This window comes from Stegastes partitus, unplaced genomic scaffold (genome assembly GCF_000690725.1).
Source record: "Stegastes partitus isolate 25-593 unplaced genomic scaffold, Stegastes_partitus-1.0.2 Scaffold560, whole genome shotgun sequence".
Classification (NCBI taxonomy): Eukaryota; Metazoa; Chordata; class Actinopteri; family Pomacentridae; genus Stegastes; species Stegastes partitus.
The window spans coordinates 3,127-20,997 of NW_007578291.1; the positions used below are offsets into that span (position 1 = coordinate 3,127).

The following is a 17,871-nucleotide window of genomic DNA, read 5'->3' on the forward strand; positions in this document are numbered from 1 at the left end:
ACTGATTGTTTATTCATGTATCTATATATTTAAATACATTTTTAATCGATCTTATTATTATTATTATTATTAGTAGTAGTAGTAGTAGTAGTACTACCTGTTTTTATTGAGTCCTTCAGTGATAGCATCATGTTTAAGGGACAGGGTTTGTATTTTTATTACCTTTTTATTCCTTCTGTTCTGTAAATCACTTTGTGTTACATTTCATTTGTATAAAAAGTATAAAAAATTAAGTCTGTTTGACTGATTGATTGAAATTAAAGCATCTGTTTCCTTTAAGTGTGAACATGTATTAAATCATGTCTACACTCAAAAAAAATTAAAACAAGTATTAAAAGGTCTAATTTCAGTCACAAAAATGGTGTTATTTGGTAAGAAAATCGATTTCGTTCCTCTGCTGAACTGGAAATACAGTATTTTGGAGTTTTATTGTGGATTTTTCTCCTTTAATTACAGTTGTAAGGGATGCTAATGGTGCAAAAGACTTTTATTGTGAAAGTCAGCTGTGAATAAAGGTTAGAAAAAAGCCGGAGCTCCTCACCTGACACATGAACAGTCACAGAGGATGGTTTGCTCTTTATTCCCAGAACTGTGACCGACTGAACCACAAGGTCACAGTCAAATGTTCCTTCTTCACCGGCAGCACTGAAGGGAAGAAAACAAATCACCACACCTGAGCTCTATTTAGGGTCGATTTGCTTCCAGAAGCAGCATCTGTGTCGAGTATTTTTATCACACATGGAGCCCTCTGACTCACCGGCAGAGCAGCCGGCCGGACAGCATGTCGAACCTGCGCAGACAGAAGGACTTTGTGTCTCGGTATCTGAAGGAGTGGAAGTCGTCCAGGTACAACTGGCCAGCAGCGCCGCCCTGCAGAGAGGCGAGGCTGCAGGGTTAGTCAGGGATCACTGATTGAAAGACACAAATGTCACTGGCAAATGTGCCTGCTGCCCCCGCGACCCGACCCCGGATAAGCGGAAGAGAATGGATGCATGGAAATGTCACTAACATATTGACAGAAAGCAAAGAACTGAGAGAGTCAAATCAATCATGAGCTCTTAGGTTATCATTTATTATTGAGCATTAAAAGAAGGGACAGTTGGCTACGAAGATGGCCCTACCGTTCTGGTGCGCCTGTCTACATCTATGAAGCTCTTGATCAGACCTATATGAAAATATGACCCCGACAGAACCAGATTTTCCAGAATCCTCCGGTAGTTACCTCACAGTTTAGAGCCACAGTGATGGAGAGGGGGAGCAGCTGGAGGTCAGCTGTGCAGGAGAAACTTCCTACTGATCTGCAGATCACCGATCCGCCGCGCTGGAACACTGGAACCTGCACAGAGGAAACATCAAAATCTAATCTGATGTTAAAGGCCTCCAGTGTCTTAATAAAAACCAGTGACAGCCCAGTATGAGTCGACACTGACTGTGTTCAGAGTGACGGGAAGACTGAGAGTCCTTCCTCCTCTGGTCGCCTCTGCAGAATCAACGTCATACCAAATCTAAAAGAGAAACCAGCCTCAATGAAACATCCACGATGAGGTGCACCATGAATATATTCAAATGTGTGAACATGTTACCTGCTGGTTCATTTACCTCACCAGATCCAGGAAGTAAAACTTGGACTTCTTGGACACCCGGTTCGGTCACAGGACAAACCAGCAGCGCTCCTCCTGCAACCAAACAAAACGCAGTTAAACTCCGCAGTAACTCCAGTTGTACGCTGTGTAATACTGCAGAGATAAAGAGTCACTCATCACCTATCATGTACTGGTGGTCCACGCTGAAGGTGTTCTGTTCTCTCGGGAACTCCACCCACAGAGGTCTGCACAGTTTGAAATAAAATCAGTGGTTCTACAAGCTAACCATGGATGTTTTTAGTAATTTACTCTGAGGTTCAGTATCAAAGCATGGCGGACGCTGACCTCTAGTGCCGGAAAAAGCTCAGTGATGCAGAATAAAGTGGGGACATCTGTGGCTGTAGTACTGGAAGTGAACAGCAGGTGGCAGCAGCACTCACCTGAGTGGAGGTAAACCGCAGGTGTGAGCCTGGTGGAACAGTGAGTACCAGTATGGCAGCAAGCAGTACCTGAGTACAGACAACAATGTGATATTTTACAGTGTGAGACAATCAGACGAGTCGGTTTTGAGGAGTTTGTATCTGATGTTTACTCTTACCAGACACTTACCTCAGTTAGAAAAAAACAACTTAAACAAAAAACATGCCTTACTTTACGAAAGAATAGGTAAAATGACAATATCTATCAGGTCTTTGATCTACTCATCTAAGAATGAACCATCAAAATCAGTTGATTCTACATGTGAGATTTGAAAATTTGCCAAAAATAAAGCATTTGCTCAATCCGCATTCTGTAAAAAAAAAAAAATTTCAAGCTTCTTGTTGCAACCAGCAAGATACGACTGACTCAGGTGTGACCAACAATCATGTGACAAAAAATTATACAGAGAGTGATGACAGGTATGGAAACTGATTAAAAATGGGAAGTTCTAAAATATCTATAATAATCATTTTGACCGTATCTATAATAAGTAGAGCTACCACGTTAAGAAAAAGAAATAGATTCTTATGATTTATGGCATTCTAACTTTGTCATATTGCATAGAAGATATTTCTGGGTTCTCTCTATTTCTAGCTATGGTTGTGCAGTTTTCTTAGTTTCTTGTGTGATAACGCTGCTTCTATGAGTCCCCACATAGAAATGTGGCATCTTCGAGATTCGTTTGTGGTATTTTTGTGTTCATTAGACTGTATGTACAGGAAATATGTTTGTTTGTTGCACTTCAGAAGTTTTTTTTGTTTCGGGCTTTCCAATTTCAGGCAATAAAATGACTCAGCTGAACTACATATTAACATCAGATTAGTACATTTTTCCATGTGACCACTGGTGATAGCAAAACTAGGGGAAAAATGGCGGCTCTACATACTACAGCTAGTTAACGATTTACATCTTTACAGCCTCTGAAAACTCTTTTTTCTACACTCCTGTGCAAATAAACTCTGAAAGCTATTTCACCATGCTGAATGTATCGTCAGTCCTCTGTAAACCATTTTTGAATTCATTTTATTGCTCCAGTATATTTGATTTTTCTCTCAGTCTCTCTAATTTGTTTCAGTGCTTGCTATCTGTTCTCAGAGTGACTTCTTATTTGAGCCAAGAAAAGCAGAATTATTGGCTTTTTTACAGGCTCTGGTGCAAATGGTTCTTTGTTGGTCAACTTTTCAATTAGACAGACAGAATAAAGCGACTCTGATGAACTTTTAAACTTAGATTTAGTTCATTCTTGGAACAGGATTGCACATCACACGTTAGGTTCAAGGACTGTCGTAAAGTTATAAGTGCAGCAATTTTTTCTGTTGTTCCAGTTTCTGGCTCTAACACATCATGTAATTTTGGTAATTTTTAAAAGACTTTTTAAACCTGCTGCAGGTTCAGGGGTTCAAAAAGGTTCAGCGGTTGTGGAACTGTTGTCATCAGAAGACAATAATCTCAGTACCGTTGTTGGATTGCAGTGCGGATCGCAGCCGTGACTTCTTCCCCAAACAGCCAGGGCTCCCGGCGCTTCATCATCTTCGCCGAGTGACCTCGGAAAAACGGCTGCAGGGCGGCTGCCTGGTACCAACGGACCAACAACTCCGGCTCCGGATCCTGAAAGAACCCTCCAACATCGGCTGGAACATGGAGAATAAAAGAGGTTAGTGGCAATAAATCTGAAAAAGCAAAAGCAAAGCAGCATGTAGCAGTCAGCCGGGACTGTTCTCATACAAACTACTAAACTAACCAAGTGGTTTTGAGGTGAAGGCTCCTACAGTATGCACATTCTGTGAGAAAACAAGACTATAAAATGACTGTATTTTCATTGAACTTGCTCAATTCTGTCTCTAAAACAAGTCAAGAACAACAGGAACTTGTAATTTCAATATTTAGAGCTATATTAACAGTAACTCACCTCCACAAAAAGCTATTCCAGCCAAGCTCAGAGACAGCAGCATTGGAACGGAGATCTTCAGGTACTCCCAGCTGGCCACGTTGTCGCCCGTCCATATCGCTCCTGCAGCCCAAACCAAGTCAGCACAATGAAGGATTCATGCATGGAAACATAAAGACAGTTTAAACATGTTTAAATATCTCACCAAATCTCTGTGAGCCGGCGAAGAAGGAGCGTGAAAGGACAAACGGTCTCTCTGAGCCTCCAGATCGAGTTATCAGACCGTCCACAGTGGCCATGTGCTGCGAGGAAACAACAGGAACGGTAGTGATATTAATAATGATCATTAAGTAAAGTTATATGACTCATGTGAGGAGGAGATGTGACTTTATGGAGCAGCTTCAACACTCTGAACCCCAAAAGTCTGGATTGAAAGGCATGCTTTCTTTAAAAAGTCACTAAAATTATAACATTTATCAGAGACGGAAACTGTAAAAAGGGTTAGAAGCATGAGTTTTTAAGCTTTTCATCGATCCACGAGCTCATCTCTGATGTGCCGTTCAGATGGAAAAAAATTCTCTCAAATTTAAGCTTAAGATTGACATTATCAGCATCACTTTATTCTACATGTTTCAATTTTAAAAAATCAGAATCTGTAAAAATAAATAAAATAAATGAAAAATTCTGCCTAGTGCAAGTGAGGAGCCTTTCATGGCTTAACTGTGACCAGCAGTCATATAACAAAAAAATCAGGGACTATTTGGTTGAGCTGCAGGCTGTGTACACAAAGTAGTAAAACAAGTTAAAAATGTACACAAATAAACATCTATAGTATATGAAGACACATTTTTTTGCAGTATTGGTAACACCTGTGGGCACTTGGAAAAAATGTGTTTATTGATTGTAGTTTTTTTTTTCTTTCTATTTTGTAACATTAAAAAATCAAGGAAATTAAACTTTCTTTTTTTTTTTTTTAAAGAAAAAGCAAAAAACACCTGGAAACTGCTTGAGGTTCAGAGCATTTGGGAGTCGATCAGTAAAAACGCTCTCACAAGTTGTAGGACTTTCCCACTCCGAGGATTTCTGGTGTTACCTGAAGAACTAAATGATGTGTTTCTGCACAGACAAAATTCAAATTCTCACAAAAACACAGATTTCTATGCACAGAATTTGCTAAAATTGCATATGTATAATAATAAAACAGTGCACGGCAACACCTTTAATTCAACACGTCCATATTATGCATGTTTACAAGTTTATTTTTGTATTTTTAGGGTCTTTTGGAACACTAGGCAGGCAAATATGTTACATGGTGACTGGATAAGTAAAAAGAAAAGCCTGGACTTTTGGAAGTTTGGAAACCTTTGACATACACAATATCCATCCATCCATCCATTATCTATACACCGCTTAATCCTCACTAGGGTCATACACAATATATATACGTATTTACACTATATTGCCAAAAGTATTCGCTCATCTGCCTTGACTCACATATGAACTGAAGTGACATCCCATTCTTAATCCACAGGGTTTAATATGACGTTGGTCCACCCTTTGCAGCTATAGCAGCTTCAACTCTTCTGAGAAGGCTGTCCACAAGGTTTAGGAGTGTGTTTACAGGGATTTTTGACCATTCTTCCAGAAGCACATTTGTGAGGTCACACACTGATGTTGGACGAGAAGACCTGGCTCTCAGTCTCCGCTCTAATTCATCCCAAATGTGTTCTATCGGGTTGAGGTCAGGACTCTGTGCAGGACAGTCAAGTTCTTCCACACCAAACTCTCTCATCCATGTCTTCATGGACCTTGTTTGTGCACTGGCACACAGTCATGTTGGAAGAGGAAGGGGCCGTCTCCAAACTGTTCCCACAAAGTGGGAGCATGGAATTGTCCAAAATCTCTTGGCATGCTGAAGCATTCAGAGTTCCTTTCACCGGGACTAAGGGGCCAAGCCCAGCTCCTGAAAAACAACCCCACACCATAATCCCCCCTCCACCAAACTTTACACATGGCACAATGCAGTCAGACAAGTACCGTTCTCCTGGTAGCCGCCAAACCCAGACTCGTCCATCAGATTGCCAGATGGAGAAGCCCGATTCGTCACTCCAGAAAACGTGTCTCTACCGCTCTAGAGTCCAGTGGCGGCGTGCTTTACACCACCGCATCTGATGCTTTGCATTGCATTTGGTGATTAATGGCGTGGATGTAGCTGCTCTACCGTGGAAACCCATTCCATGAAGCTTTCTACACACTGTTCTTGAGCTAATCTGAAGGCCACATGAAGTTTGGAGGTCTGTAGCGATTGACTCTGCAGAAAGTTGGTGACCTCTGCTCCCTATGTGCCTCAGCATCCGCCAACCCTGCTCTATCAGTTTACATGGCCTACCACTTGTGGGTGAGTTGCTGTCGGTCCCAATCGCTTCCACTTTGTTATAATACCACTAACAATTGACTGTGGAATATTTAGGATCAAGGAAATTTCACGACTGGATTTGTTGCACAGGTGCATCCTATCACAGTACCACGCTGGAATTCACTGAGCTCCTGAGAGCGACCCATTCTTTCACAAATGTGTGTAGAAACAGTCTGCATGCCTTGGTGCTTGATTTTATACACCTGTGGCCATGGAAGTGATTGGAACACATGATTTCGATTATTTGGATGGGTGAGTGAATACTTTTGGCAATATAGTGTATTTGCCTAACCCGTTAAAGAAAAGGGAGAGGCTGGACTCAGAGTAATGAGCCGGCTCACCTGGTAGAAGCCGTACAGGTTGTGTAAATCGCGGTGCTCCCAGCCCCCACAATGCACTGCGTCCTTGGGCATCGTCTGCTCCGGTCCGTTGAATACAGACGGTTCGTTCATGTCGTTCCACACAAACAGGGACGACGTCGACCCCTGCAGCAGACATGAACACTTTCACAACACTGTGAGATTAAGGTGTTAAAACTGCTAAACAATGCTGCAACTAACAATTACTTACATTGTGGATTGTGTTTTGGATGAATTGGTCAGAATATGGTGAAAAATGTCAATGATTGTTTCTAAAAGCTCAAGATGACATCCTCAAAGTGTTCATGTCACTATTTATGTCCATACTTTCCCTTCTGTTTATTCCGTATATATTCACTTTACTGCTGCTTTTGCACTTCTAGTTAGGTGCTAAACTGCATTTTGTCGTCTTGACAATAAAGCTGAATCTAATCTAATGTCCTGTTTTATCCACAACCTAAAAATATTAAGTTTACTGTCACAGAGGAACAAAGAAACCAGAAAATATTCATGTTTCAGAAGCTGCAATCACAGAGAATTTGAACTTTTCTTCCTTCAAAATCATTCCAACTGATTAATCAAACACCAAAAAAAGTTTAAGTTAGCAGTTCACAATGCATTAATCGCTTGATGCAGCTCTGCTCAGTCAGTGAGCATATTTTGCAATGAGAACACAATCTTATTGTGCAGAAAAATAACCTCAAGCACAAACAAAATGACATCTAGTCTTTAAATACTGACTGATTCTGCATTTGAGCTGCTTGAAAAACTTAATCTACAGCAAAAAAAAAAAAAAAAGATAAATGCAACATTACTTCAGTCTTCATCAAAGATCAATACATTCCTTCTGTTGTGATCGTTGTTTAATGATATTGATCCTTACCTTGTATTTGTCCAAGCTGAAGCAGCTGGAGTACCAGGCTCGGGTGGCTGGGCTGCTGAAATCGAGGTAAGAAGACTCACCTGTGAAAATTAGAAAGAAAACATGAACGATATTAGAAGCTGAGGAAGAAACTTTACAGTAAAAGATTCTTTTTTGGAGCTTTTTTGAGAGTCTGTGTCACATTTCTGTGAAGATATGACAGCAGAAATGAACTGATTAATTGTTTGGGCCATAAAATGTCCTCAAATGTCTTGTTCTGTAAGATGATATTCAGTTTACTGCAACAGAAGGAGGAAGGAAACCAGCAAATATTCAACTTAAGAAGGTGGAATCAAAGTTTAATTCAACAGTATATAAATGCTCTACACTCTGAATTTTTATCACATAACTGTTGGTCGCAGATAGATCGCTGATGGCTTCACGGTTGTGTCGAGAAGCACAGAATTTTTTGTTTTTTACAGAATCCAGTTTGTGAATAAACTTTATTTTTAGCAGATTTTTAAAATGAGACATGTAGAATAAGGCGATATCACGATCTGATGAAGTGTTCTGATCGAGCAACATGTCACAGTTAAAGAAAATATGATAATTCTGTCTATTTGTTTCTGATAAACTGTGTTATTTTGGTAATTTTTTTAAAGAAACATGCCTTTCACATCTACCGGCATGTTTTAGGATAGAAATTAGAAAGTACCATTCTATTTTTTTAAATGCAATTTCATAAATAAGCTGTATTTCCTATAAAGCAAACATTACCAGGCCAGCATGTTCCTTTATAAATCTGTCCATCTCTGTCTTTAACAAAATGCCCTCCGTCTCTCGCCTCACAGTAGAACGACCAATCAGGATCGAGCTTGATGTGGGGGTCACTTATCACCACCAACTGGACAAAGAAAAACATGTAAAAAGTTCAATGGTTAGTTGTTTCAGCTATAAAATGTCTTGTTTTATCCAAAGATAATCAGTTTACTGTCACGGAAGGAGGAAAGAAACCAGAAAATATTCAAACTTGTGAAGCTGGAATCAAAGTTTAATGAAATTTAACAATCTATAAATATGAAAATGCCCTAAATTCTGCACATTTTGCTCCCTGAAACCGACCTTCCTCTTCTTCTTCTCCAGGTGAAGCTGCAGTCGCGCCGGTTGGGGAAAATGAACGGGGTCCCAGGTGAAGTACCGCTTCCCGTCCGTGTGCTCGATGTCCAGCCAGATGACGTCGTACGGGATGTCGTGGCGATCGAATCCGGCGTCCACGGCCTTCACGTCGGCCTCGTCGTCGTAGTTCCAGCGGCTCTGGTGGTACCCCAGAGCGAACAGAGGAGGCAGGGCCTGGAATCCTGACGCAGAGAGAGAACAAAGTTTTGAATCTTTTTGAATTTGTTGTTTATTGTGTAGCGATGATGTGAAGATGCTGAAGAAATTCTACGTTGATACCGTCTTGTTGATGTACAAAAAAGTTCATTCACACAAGTACAATATCTCAGTGAGAGGATTCGAAGCCGAAACAAATCACCCTCCAGAGTAGACGAACCACTGGCTTATACAGTGGAGTTGTTTTCATTGAACGAAGAGCCAGTCAATCAAACCATATGGTTGACCCCCCACATCTAGACTATGAGGCGACTTCCTTCAGTGACCTTTGACCTGTTCACTTTATCAACACATCCCAAGCTCATAGGGGTAGTATTTCAGATACCACGTATTTTTAATGTTTCCTGCAGGTTTTGTGCCGCACCTGTCAGCTGAGCGTACTGTCCGAAGAGCTGCTGAGGATTTGGGCCGAGCAGAACCGTGCAGTCGATGACGCCGCTCTCCGACAGCCAGCGGACGTCGGTCTGAGGCTCGACCTTCCTCCTTCGCACCAGCGGGGATTGATCATCCTGGAGGAGATGGAAATAGTTTGTGGTTGTGAAGGTTTATTTTACAATAAGTCTGATTTTTCTTGAGAGCTCACGCAGCATGTGTGCAATAATAAATGCAGAATTTGTTCTTTTTTACAGAATGTGATGACTGCAAACACTTTATTTTTGTCGATTTTTAAAAAAAGATTTAGATGTAGAATAAAGTGATTTTGGGCTGCAAGATGGCTCGGTGGCTAGCATCGTTGCCTCGTAGCAAGAAGGTCGCCGGTTCCCGTCCCGATGAGGACACCCGGGATTTTTCTATATGGAGTTTCCATGTTCTCCCCGTGGGTTCTCTCTGGGTTCTCCAGCTTCCTTCTACAAGGTCCAGCCCCATGTTGAGGTTAATTGGTGATTCCAAATTGTCCGTAGGTGTGAATGTGAGTGTGCTTGGTTGTCGGTCTCTAAGTGTAGCCCTGTGATAGACTGGTGACCTGTCCAGGGTGTCTCCTGCCTTCACCCTGAGTCAGCTGGGATAGACTCCAGCCCCCCATGACCCTAGTGAGGATTAAGCAGTGTATAGATGATGAATGGATGAAGTGATTTTGATGAAATATCACGGTTTTCAGCTTAGAGTTGGTCAAATTTTTAGATGAAACTGCACATCAGAGTATTATTTAAGCATAAAATTGAAAATTTTGAAAATTTGAAACATATTCAAATCCACCAGCAGGTTTTGGGATTCTAAGTAGTAGATTTACAGTATTACGAAGCAGTGAGACATTAATTATTTAGGAGCCGGATGAGTTAATCCATAAAACTCTTGCTACAGTCTTGCATCTCTAACACTAGAAATCTTCCTGAAAGCCTCTGACAGAGATGTAAGTATAAGAACAGCGCTGAAAGAAACCCACCTGCTGCTCAGTGGGGAAATATTGTACGTTTACAAAAGTCTCGGATGCGTTCAGCCAGAATACTCCCAGAGTCCTGTCCGGTTTGTGGGCCACCATCAGCGGTACGGATCCGTACAGGCCGAGGCGACTGAACAGGTCGTAGGCAAACACATCTAAGTTGTACAGCCGGTAAGGTTCGCCGCCTCTGGGGAAGGAAGCACATTCAGAGAACTGGTGAAGACTCAGCAGAAACCACGGATGGTTTACGTGTTCACAGAGGAAGGTTTGTGTACCGCGTGTCTCTGAGCTGCAGGTCGTCTGAATGCTCCGGCAGGCCGTAAACGTGTCTGAATCCATGGAGACGGAGGTCTGCTCCGACGCTGCTTGGACCTGAAGACGGTTTAAAGACAGATATTATCTATTAGGTGGAGTAGAAGCACATTTGGCTCATTTATTACCTAAATCTAAAACTCTATATTTAAATAAGTCTTTGGATTTCACAACCATGGAGCAGAAAATTAAATAGTACACAACATTATGATGTGGTAGTCTATCTAATATGTATGTCTCCATTTTCCCTGATAATAAAAATAAATTACTTTGTGCTTTTAGGCTGCCTTGCACTTCCATTTTGCACTAATGTACATATACCTTTTCTACTAGATGTGTAAATTCTTGTATATATTTGTCTTATTATCTTGTTTGATTTGTTATTAATATTTATTGTATTTTATTCTTTTCTTTCTGTAGTTATTTTACTTTATTTTATTTTTGAAATTTTCCTATTTCTGTTATTCGTGCAAATTCCTAGGGCGACACCAACAGCCGAAACCAAATTCCATGTATGTTGTGTACGTACTTGGCCATTAAAGCTGATTCTGATTCTGATTTTTAAAATACAGTTATATGTATATCAGCTTATTTTCCAGATACTTCTTATAGCATTAAGTGTTATTTGTTCTTCTTAGTGTGTTAAGGCAAGTAATTTAGATATAATACAACCATTTTACTTACGATTTTGTTTTTTTTGTTGGTTGGTTTCATATCGTAATTGTCTGTATTTGGATTCATGTTTTTTTATAACTTAACTCTCAGAACCCCAAAACCTGCCAGAGGGTTTAAAAGGCATATTGTCTTCTAAAAAAAAAATCTCAAATTACACCATTTTTCAGAGCAAAAATCTGTAAAAACAAAAAAAAAGTCAGATTTTCAACTTTCTACGAATCCTTATGGAATCAAAACTGAGTTTTTAATGGTGATATTTCAATGAAATCACTTTGTTCTGCATGTCTTGTGTAAAAATTCCCCTAAAAATGAAACTTTAGCCTTAATCAGATTCTGTAAAATAATAAAAATTCTGCATTCCTCTGCACATCCGTGGAACCATTGGCGACTCAGCTGCGACCAACAGTCATGTGGCAAAAATTCTGTGAAATTTCAGCTGAACTGAAGGCTGTGTTCATACAGAACAGAAAGAGGGCAAGAATGGAAACACTTTAAAAAATATGATTAATAAAAATGAAGAAAACGAGTATCGCCAACATTTAAATGTTCTTTTTTTCCAGTATTGGTACAACCTGTGGCCACTTAAAAATGATGAACATGTGGATTTCTTTTTTTCTTTTCTTTTTGTAAAACCAATAATCAAAGAAATTGAACTTTTGTTTTAGTTTTTTTTCCAATAATGTACAGCATTATAATTTTGTCACACTGCACATAAGACATTTCTGAGTTTTCCCTCCTTCTTCATAGTTGTGCTGTTTCCATAGAGGTGCAGGACTTTATATTGCAGTAAAAAATGAAACTACAGTAAGTAAAAATGTGAGTTCAGAGGGTTAAACTGATTTTTCTACCAGATTAGAGAAAGATAAATAGGACAATGTTAAAGAATAATTCAGGTTTATTACAGTGTAGATGGAACGCATCTAAAAGGTTACAATTGGAGACAGATTTACTTACACGTTTGTCTTTTAAAATATGTAAGAACAGGTACAAACCGTTGGCCTTGAGATCCACAAACTGCCTGAACGTCTCCTTCCATAATGAGTCGTCCTGCAGCTGGAACAAAAGCAGCAAAGACCAGATTCAGCTTCAACTAGGACCAAATTTATAATATAATTTGCACAGTGTTGTTATTCTCTTACCTCACTACCATGAGATGAAGTCCAGACGATAAACAGAGAAAGGAAACCAGTGGAATTATTCAACTAGTGTGCAGGATTGATTGGTTTTAGAGGACATGTGGCCTCCTGCAGCTCTCACCTGGGAGGATCCTGCAGCGTCTCGAACCACAGTTTGCTTTTAGCGTTGAACGTAACCAACACCTCGTTCTCACACAGGATCTCCAGTCGGAAAGGAAAATGCCAGACACGGACCCGGTGACGCCCCGAAGACCAAGTAAGAGTGACGGAGTCGTTGGTCCGTCTGTCGACTCTCAACCTGCCAGATAAAGAAAAAGAAAGCAGTCAACAGATGGAACAACTGCTGCAGAAATCACAGAAATAAAGTTCAAAGAAGAAAAAACTGCGCCGATAAACCTGGATATAGAACTAAAGAAACTATTCAGACCCATACCAAAGTATGATTTATTGTGATTTTTTGTTAACCCGAAAGGCTACGTCTGGCTTGAAATGACAAAACACAGTCAGACACTGTGTGAGAGGATGCATTTTTCACTCCTAGTTTATCTCTTCAACTGTCTTCACTTGAAAATAACATATCAAGTGTGTTTCAAAGACTGAAATGAAAAGTGTAACACTGATTAAAAAGCAAACATAAACACCTCCAACACATTTGCTTAAAAAGACAGAAACTTTAAAGCTGTTAAAGATGTTCACAACAGATGAGGAAGAACTACTAGATGCTTCTAGCACGTCTAAAATAATAAACAAAAAACAAAGACTAATTTGTGTTTTTTACCAGTACATTGCTTGTGTAACCAGATGTTATAATGTGGAGGTGATCCAGATGCAGCTCTTACTGTTCACACTGCGGCTCTTCAGTTACCACATCTGGAACTCGGTATCGTGCCTTAACGGGCCGGAGTTCATCTATTAATATCCTCACAGTGTCACGTTTGGATGGTGACATAGAAAGCAGCAGCCTGGTCTGTGGACGGACGTTAATATCAGAGCAGGGAGAGATTTACTCTACCACAAACACTCAAAGTGACTTTGGGTTAAAGTGTGTTTGTCACTGAGACGATCAGGGCAGATTTTATTTGAACACTGTACCAAGACAGCACGATGATTTATGGCATTATAACGGCACAAAAGACATTTCTGAGTTCTCTTCATGGCTGTGTTGTTTCCATTGAGGTGCAGGATTTTAAATTAAAGTGAAAAATGAGTCTACAGTGAGTAAAAATGTGACAAAAATGCCCAGAAACTGATTAAACACAGTCACAAACAATTAAAAATATTCTTCTTGTGCACAACCTACAAGTATAAAGCTACAAAATATACCTGAACATGAGAAATATTCACTTTAAAAAATGTTACAGTCACTGATTTGCTGTTTAAATTGACCTGCTACACAGTTAAATAACGCACACGGTCTTGTGTAGTCATTTTTTTGTATATTCTCTGTTTATGGCTGATTATACAATAAAAAGAAACTTGAACTAAAAGATCGGTGAGTCTGAACATGACTGCAGGTTCAAGGTTTGGGTTATATGAAGCATTCTGTGGATTCAGGTAAGAATTTTTTTTTTATTGTAACATGAATTGCAACAATTTCCCTGTGGTTCTACCAAAGGGATCAATAAAGTTCTATCAATCCATCTATTTAAATGCATTTAAAAAATAATCTGCCTCTATTTCAGTTTAATCACATATTTTAGGTTTTATTCTCTTAATTTAAGAACATACATACTGTGTAGTCAAACAAACTCAACATCTCAAACTCTTCATAACAAGTTACTGCGAAGCTGTCGGATGTGACTAAACGAACAGAACACAACACATTTAGATTTTCAGTGACACTGACCTGTTTGTCAGGTTCCAACAGTTCAAAACGAGCTCCTTTCTCCGTGAGCACCATCGTGTCCAGAAGGGCTCGATGCTGCAAGTTTGGACCCTGAATCTGTCGCCTGAAAAGTGAAGACAAACCGAAGAATTTAGATTTAATGTACATCTCAAAGTGTTGCTGTCGAGATAAGAAGTCTACTGACGCCATCTATAGCCCAAATCCCACTGAAGACACAGAAAAGCTACGTTCTGGAAAATCTGCATAATTGTGTGGGTCACAGAGCTACAAGTGGTTGACAAATTAAAGGAAAATCCAACATAAAATGTCTTAGTGTCAGCTTTAAAGCTCAGTGGCACTGATTTTCCAAATGTGAACACCATTCTTCCAAAATACATTCCCTCATTTGCTGTTTTTTTTTTTTCTTGTTTTCTTTGATGCTGTTGGGGGTTTTTTTTGTGTGTTTTTTAAAAAAAAAGATATTCGTATAAAGCAAGAACTTAAATTGACTTCAGCAAAAATACAATTTCAACAAAAAGTAATAATAAAAGACTCGAAATAAGTGCAGAAGCATATTGGGGCCATTAAAATAATACATATTTTTAAAAAAGCAACACAAAATGGAAGACCAAACTTAATCGAAGCTAAAGGTTGTGGTGACCTTCCTGATGTCAGCCTACAGAACAGACAGTAAACAAACACATGTTGATTTCTGCATAGTTGTCGTGTACAAAATCCAACTATCCCATTAAAAGCCAAACATGTGTCCTGTTGCAGTCTGACAGTAAACGTGATTCTTTGTGAGAGAGCCGTCGGCATCAGGATAGCAACGGTTCATCACAGAATAAAGATGATTTCACAGATCGAGGCCTCTGCACTCTTTTTGCCTGATTAATCATATCGTCATTTGGTATTTAAATTCGTACATATGTGGGGCTGCCGCTATAACTCAACTGGTTGAGCTGGCGACTCATGTACAGGGGCTGTAGTCCCCGACACAGTGGCCATGGGTTCGAATCCTGCTCATGGCCATTTGCTGCAGGTCCCATTCTTCTCCCCACTTTGCTGTCTCACTCTGTCAAATAAAGGCAAAAAGGCCAAAAAAAACTTAAAAAAAATAAAAAATATTAGGACGTTTGTGTCGGCAGTCATCACAACAGCTGCTTAAAAGCTGCAGCCGTGTCTCTTGGTTTTATGGCTTTTTAGATTGTAGCTGTGCAAAGAAATGTGGTTCTTAACAAACCGCCTTGTGGCATCTAAGAGACGCTAATAAATCTATTAAATGTTTAGATTCCAGGTCTCTGGCTGCTTCTCTGTCCTGCGACTTTTTGGTTTAGTTAGCAAGAGTTTGAGTTCTTTTGTTGTTAATATAGAAAAGGTAACCTCTCATTTAAAAGTCCTCCTTTTGCTTATATTGATTTCCAGTTCCTTAGTTCTTCTTTTTTGTTTATTCGTTTGTTTTTGCAGGGACAGCGTGAGCTATCTAGTCATCTGTTGTCTCTGGGCAGGCGTAGGAAAAAGAGAACAACAGATCAATAAATACAGAAAAACAATACAACAATAATCAATAAAAATCTGTAAAAACAAAATGAAAAGGTCGTCATTGCTGGTGACAAACACTGCAAAGCTTCCTGAGTCTCTGACGTTTGTAGGGATGGAATTACACCTTGTTTTTTTTTTTTACAGCTTTAAGTGAGAAAGCAGATTAACCAAAAGCTGCCACTTCCTGCTCTGTGTTGGTTTATGTTGCTTCCTCAGAAACTCCCTTCTCAGTAAAACTACACACTCAGCTTTGTTAACACCTGTCTTTTTCTCATAACAGGTGATCGATTTGCAGCAGCTCTTCCCTCTAACGGAACAAGTGAAGCCCAACAACGCCTGCAAAAGTGTCTCCAGCAGCACAGCACAGCTACCAGCTTCCTTTCATTTGTCACACTCCTGTATTCGTAATTGCAAATGTAAAACTGTAAATGTCGTATTAAGTGTCCAACACACCTGTAAAAAGCAACGTGCTCACTTTTCTTGAACTTGTCTTTCCCCTCATCTTCAGGGACAACACTGACAAACAAGCAAGAAGAAACACACAAGTTACACAAGCAGGTTTTTACAAGAATAAAACACCTCAAATTGACAGAAATTGACATAATGTTAACACCAGCAGCCTCCAGTAAACAAACATTCACTAGACGTTAACTGCACGAGCTGCAGTTTGCTCTATAAACAGACTAACTGAATGTCAAAGGTCAACATGAGTGAATCAGTGGCTGCAGCAGCGTAAACAAACAGCTGCTTGTACCTGACAACATCCTCCTCCATCTCCAGCAAACATCGGCCGATGCTCACAGTCGCTCGTTTCCTCCGTCCGCCGGCAGCAGCAGCTTCATTACTGTTCAGCTTCAACCTCGTGTTTCCTTCTGACAGTGACAGCTGCACAGATCACAAGGAGGAAGTGAAGCATCAAGCAGAACAGTGGACAACCCAGCAGCAGTTCTCTGTGGATTTTCAAAATAAAGTGCAGATTTTTTCAGTGCACAACTTCATGTGTCCAACTTTTTCTGGATTTGCTTCTCCTGTTCTTTTTCACATAATTTGAGTGTTTTTTTTTTTAAAGTTGTCGTTATTGTAACTTTACAAAATTACAGAATGCAGCAGATGTGAGCAAACCCCTGTGAGGCATCACTTAAACGTCAGATGATTGTAAAATGCATCACCGATCAGAAACTGAGATATTTCCAGGTTCACAAGTTGAAGATTTTTTCTTATGAAGAACTAAACACAAAAAAGACTAGAGTGAAAATACAGACCCCAAAGTACGAGCTCGTCTACAATATCAGTGTTTCTTATATCACTTTATCTACTCACAAAAGAATCTCTATGGCATCATTGTTTTTCAATATGTCACAGTCCAAATTAAAATCCAGGCAGGTTAAAATTTTGATTTGGTTTAGGCGGATTTTAAATCTGGCTGTGCAGAACAAAAATTTTGATTTTGCCTAGACCAGATTAAAATCCTTCTATTATCATAATGAAATCCTGCCTGGGTCAGTTTTAATCAGGACTATGACAAATACATAGTGAGGTGTGACACAATGCAAGGTGTTAATCTGATACAATCTCCACACTTCACCGTGTGTGAACCTCACATTCTTTAATGCTGTAACCATCAAAGGGTCAAATCAACATTTTAATTTAAATATATATGAAGAGGTGTGATGCATCTGTTGTCATGTTTAACGGTCACACAATACTCGTACAAATACTACATATATATGAATGATTTTAATTTGGTCTAGGTGAAATCAATCTTATAATTCTGATATAATTCTGATTTTTCAATTTGGTGTGGTCAAATTTTAAACCTGCCTAGGCAGGCTCACAATCTCAATTTGTTATAAGGATGATTTCAATTTGGTCTAGGCGAAACCAAAATGATAGTTCTGCCCAGGCAGATCTCAAATCTGCCCAGACCAAATCAAGATTTAAATCTCACCTAGGCAGATTTAAAATCCGCCTGGATTTTAATTTGAACTGTGATATATATATATGCATGTAGTATCTTTAT

General features: G+C 39.6%; 1 protein-coding gene across 2 annotated transcripts in view; it reads right to left on the bottom strand.

Annotated features, from left to right (window-relative positions):
* The window catches only part of ganc (glucosidase, alpha; neutral C), a 17,804-nt gene extending 1,051 nt beyond the window's left edge, over positions 1–16,753 (bottom strand). The window contains exons 1-24 of one of the 2 annotated variants that reach the window (XM_008288468.1): positions 16,606–16,753; positions 16,305–16,367; positions 14,331–14,433; positions 13,324–13,451; positions 12,606–12,782; positions 12,488–12,491; positions 12,341–12,401; positions 10,637–10,733; positions 10,365–10,548; positions 9,345–9,489; positions 8,711–8,946; positions 8,366–8,492; positions 7,610–7,689; positions 6,709–6,852; positions 4,157–4,253; positions 3,973–4,074; positions 3,520–3,694; positions 2,024–2,092; positions 1,764–1,828; positions 1,600–1,676; positions 1,431–1,505; positions 1,223–1,336; positions 758–870; positions 542–645 (exon numbers count right to left, since the gene is read on the bottom strand). In XM_008288468.1, coding sequence (XP_008286690.1) covers positions 542–645; positions 758–870; positions 1,223–1,336; positions 1,431–1,505; positions 1,600–1,676; positions 1,764–1,828; positions 2,024–2,092; positions 3,520–3,694; positions 3,973–4,074; positions 4,157–4,253; positions 6,709–6,852; positions 7,610–7,689; positions 8,366–8,492; positions 8,711–8,946; positions 9,345–9,489; positions 10,365–10,548; positions 10,637–10,733; positions 12,341–12,401; positions 12,488–12,491; positions 12,606–12,782; positions 13,324–13,451; positions 14,331–14,433; positions 16,305–16,367; positions 16,606–16,625 — 2,560 coding nt within the window. In that variant the 5' untranslated portion in view covers positions 16,626–16,753. Of the gene's footprint in view, positions 1–541; positions 646–757; positions 871–1,222; positions 1,337–1,430; positions 1,506–1,583; positions 1,677–1,763; positions 1,829–2,023; positions 2,093–3,519; positions 3,695–3,972; positions 4,075–4,156; positions 4,254–6,708; positions 6,853–7,609; positions 7,690–8,365; positions 8,493–8,710; positions 8,947–9,344; positions 9,490–10,364; positions 10,549–10,636; positions 10,734–12,340; positions 12,402–12,487; positions 12,492–12,605; positions 12,783–13,323; positions 13,452–14,330; positions 14,434–16,304; positions 16,368–16,605 lie in introns of those variants that run through there. The other variant, XR_520446.1, reaches the window with a different exon arrangement.
* Between the last annotated feature and the right edge of the window lie 1,118 nt (positions 16,754–17,871).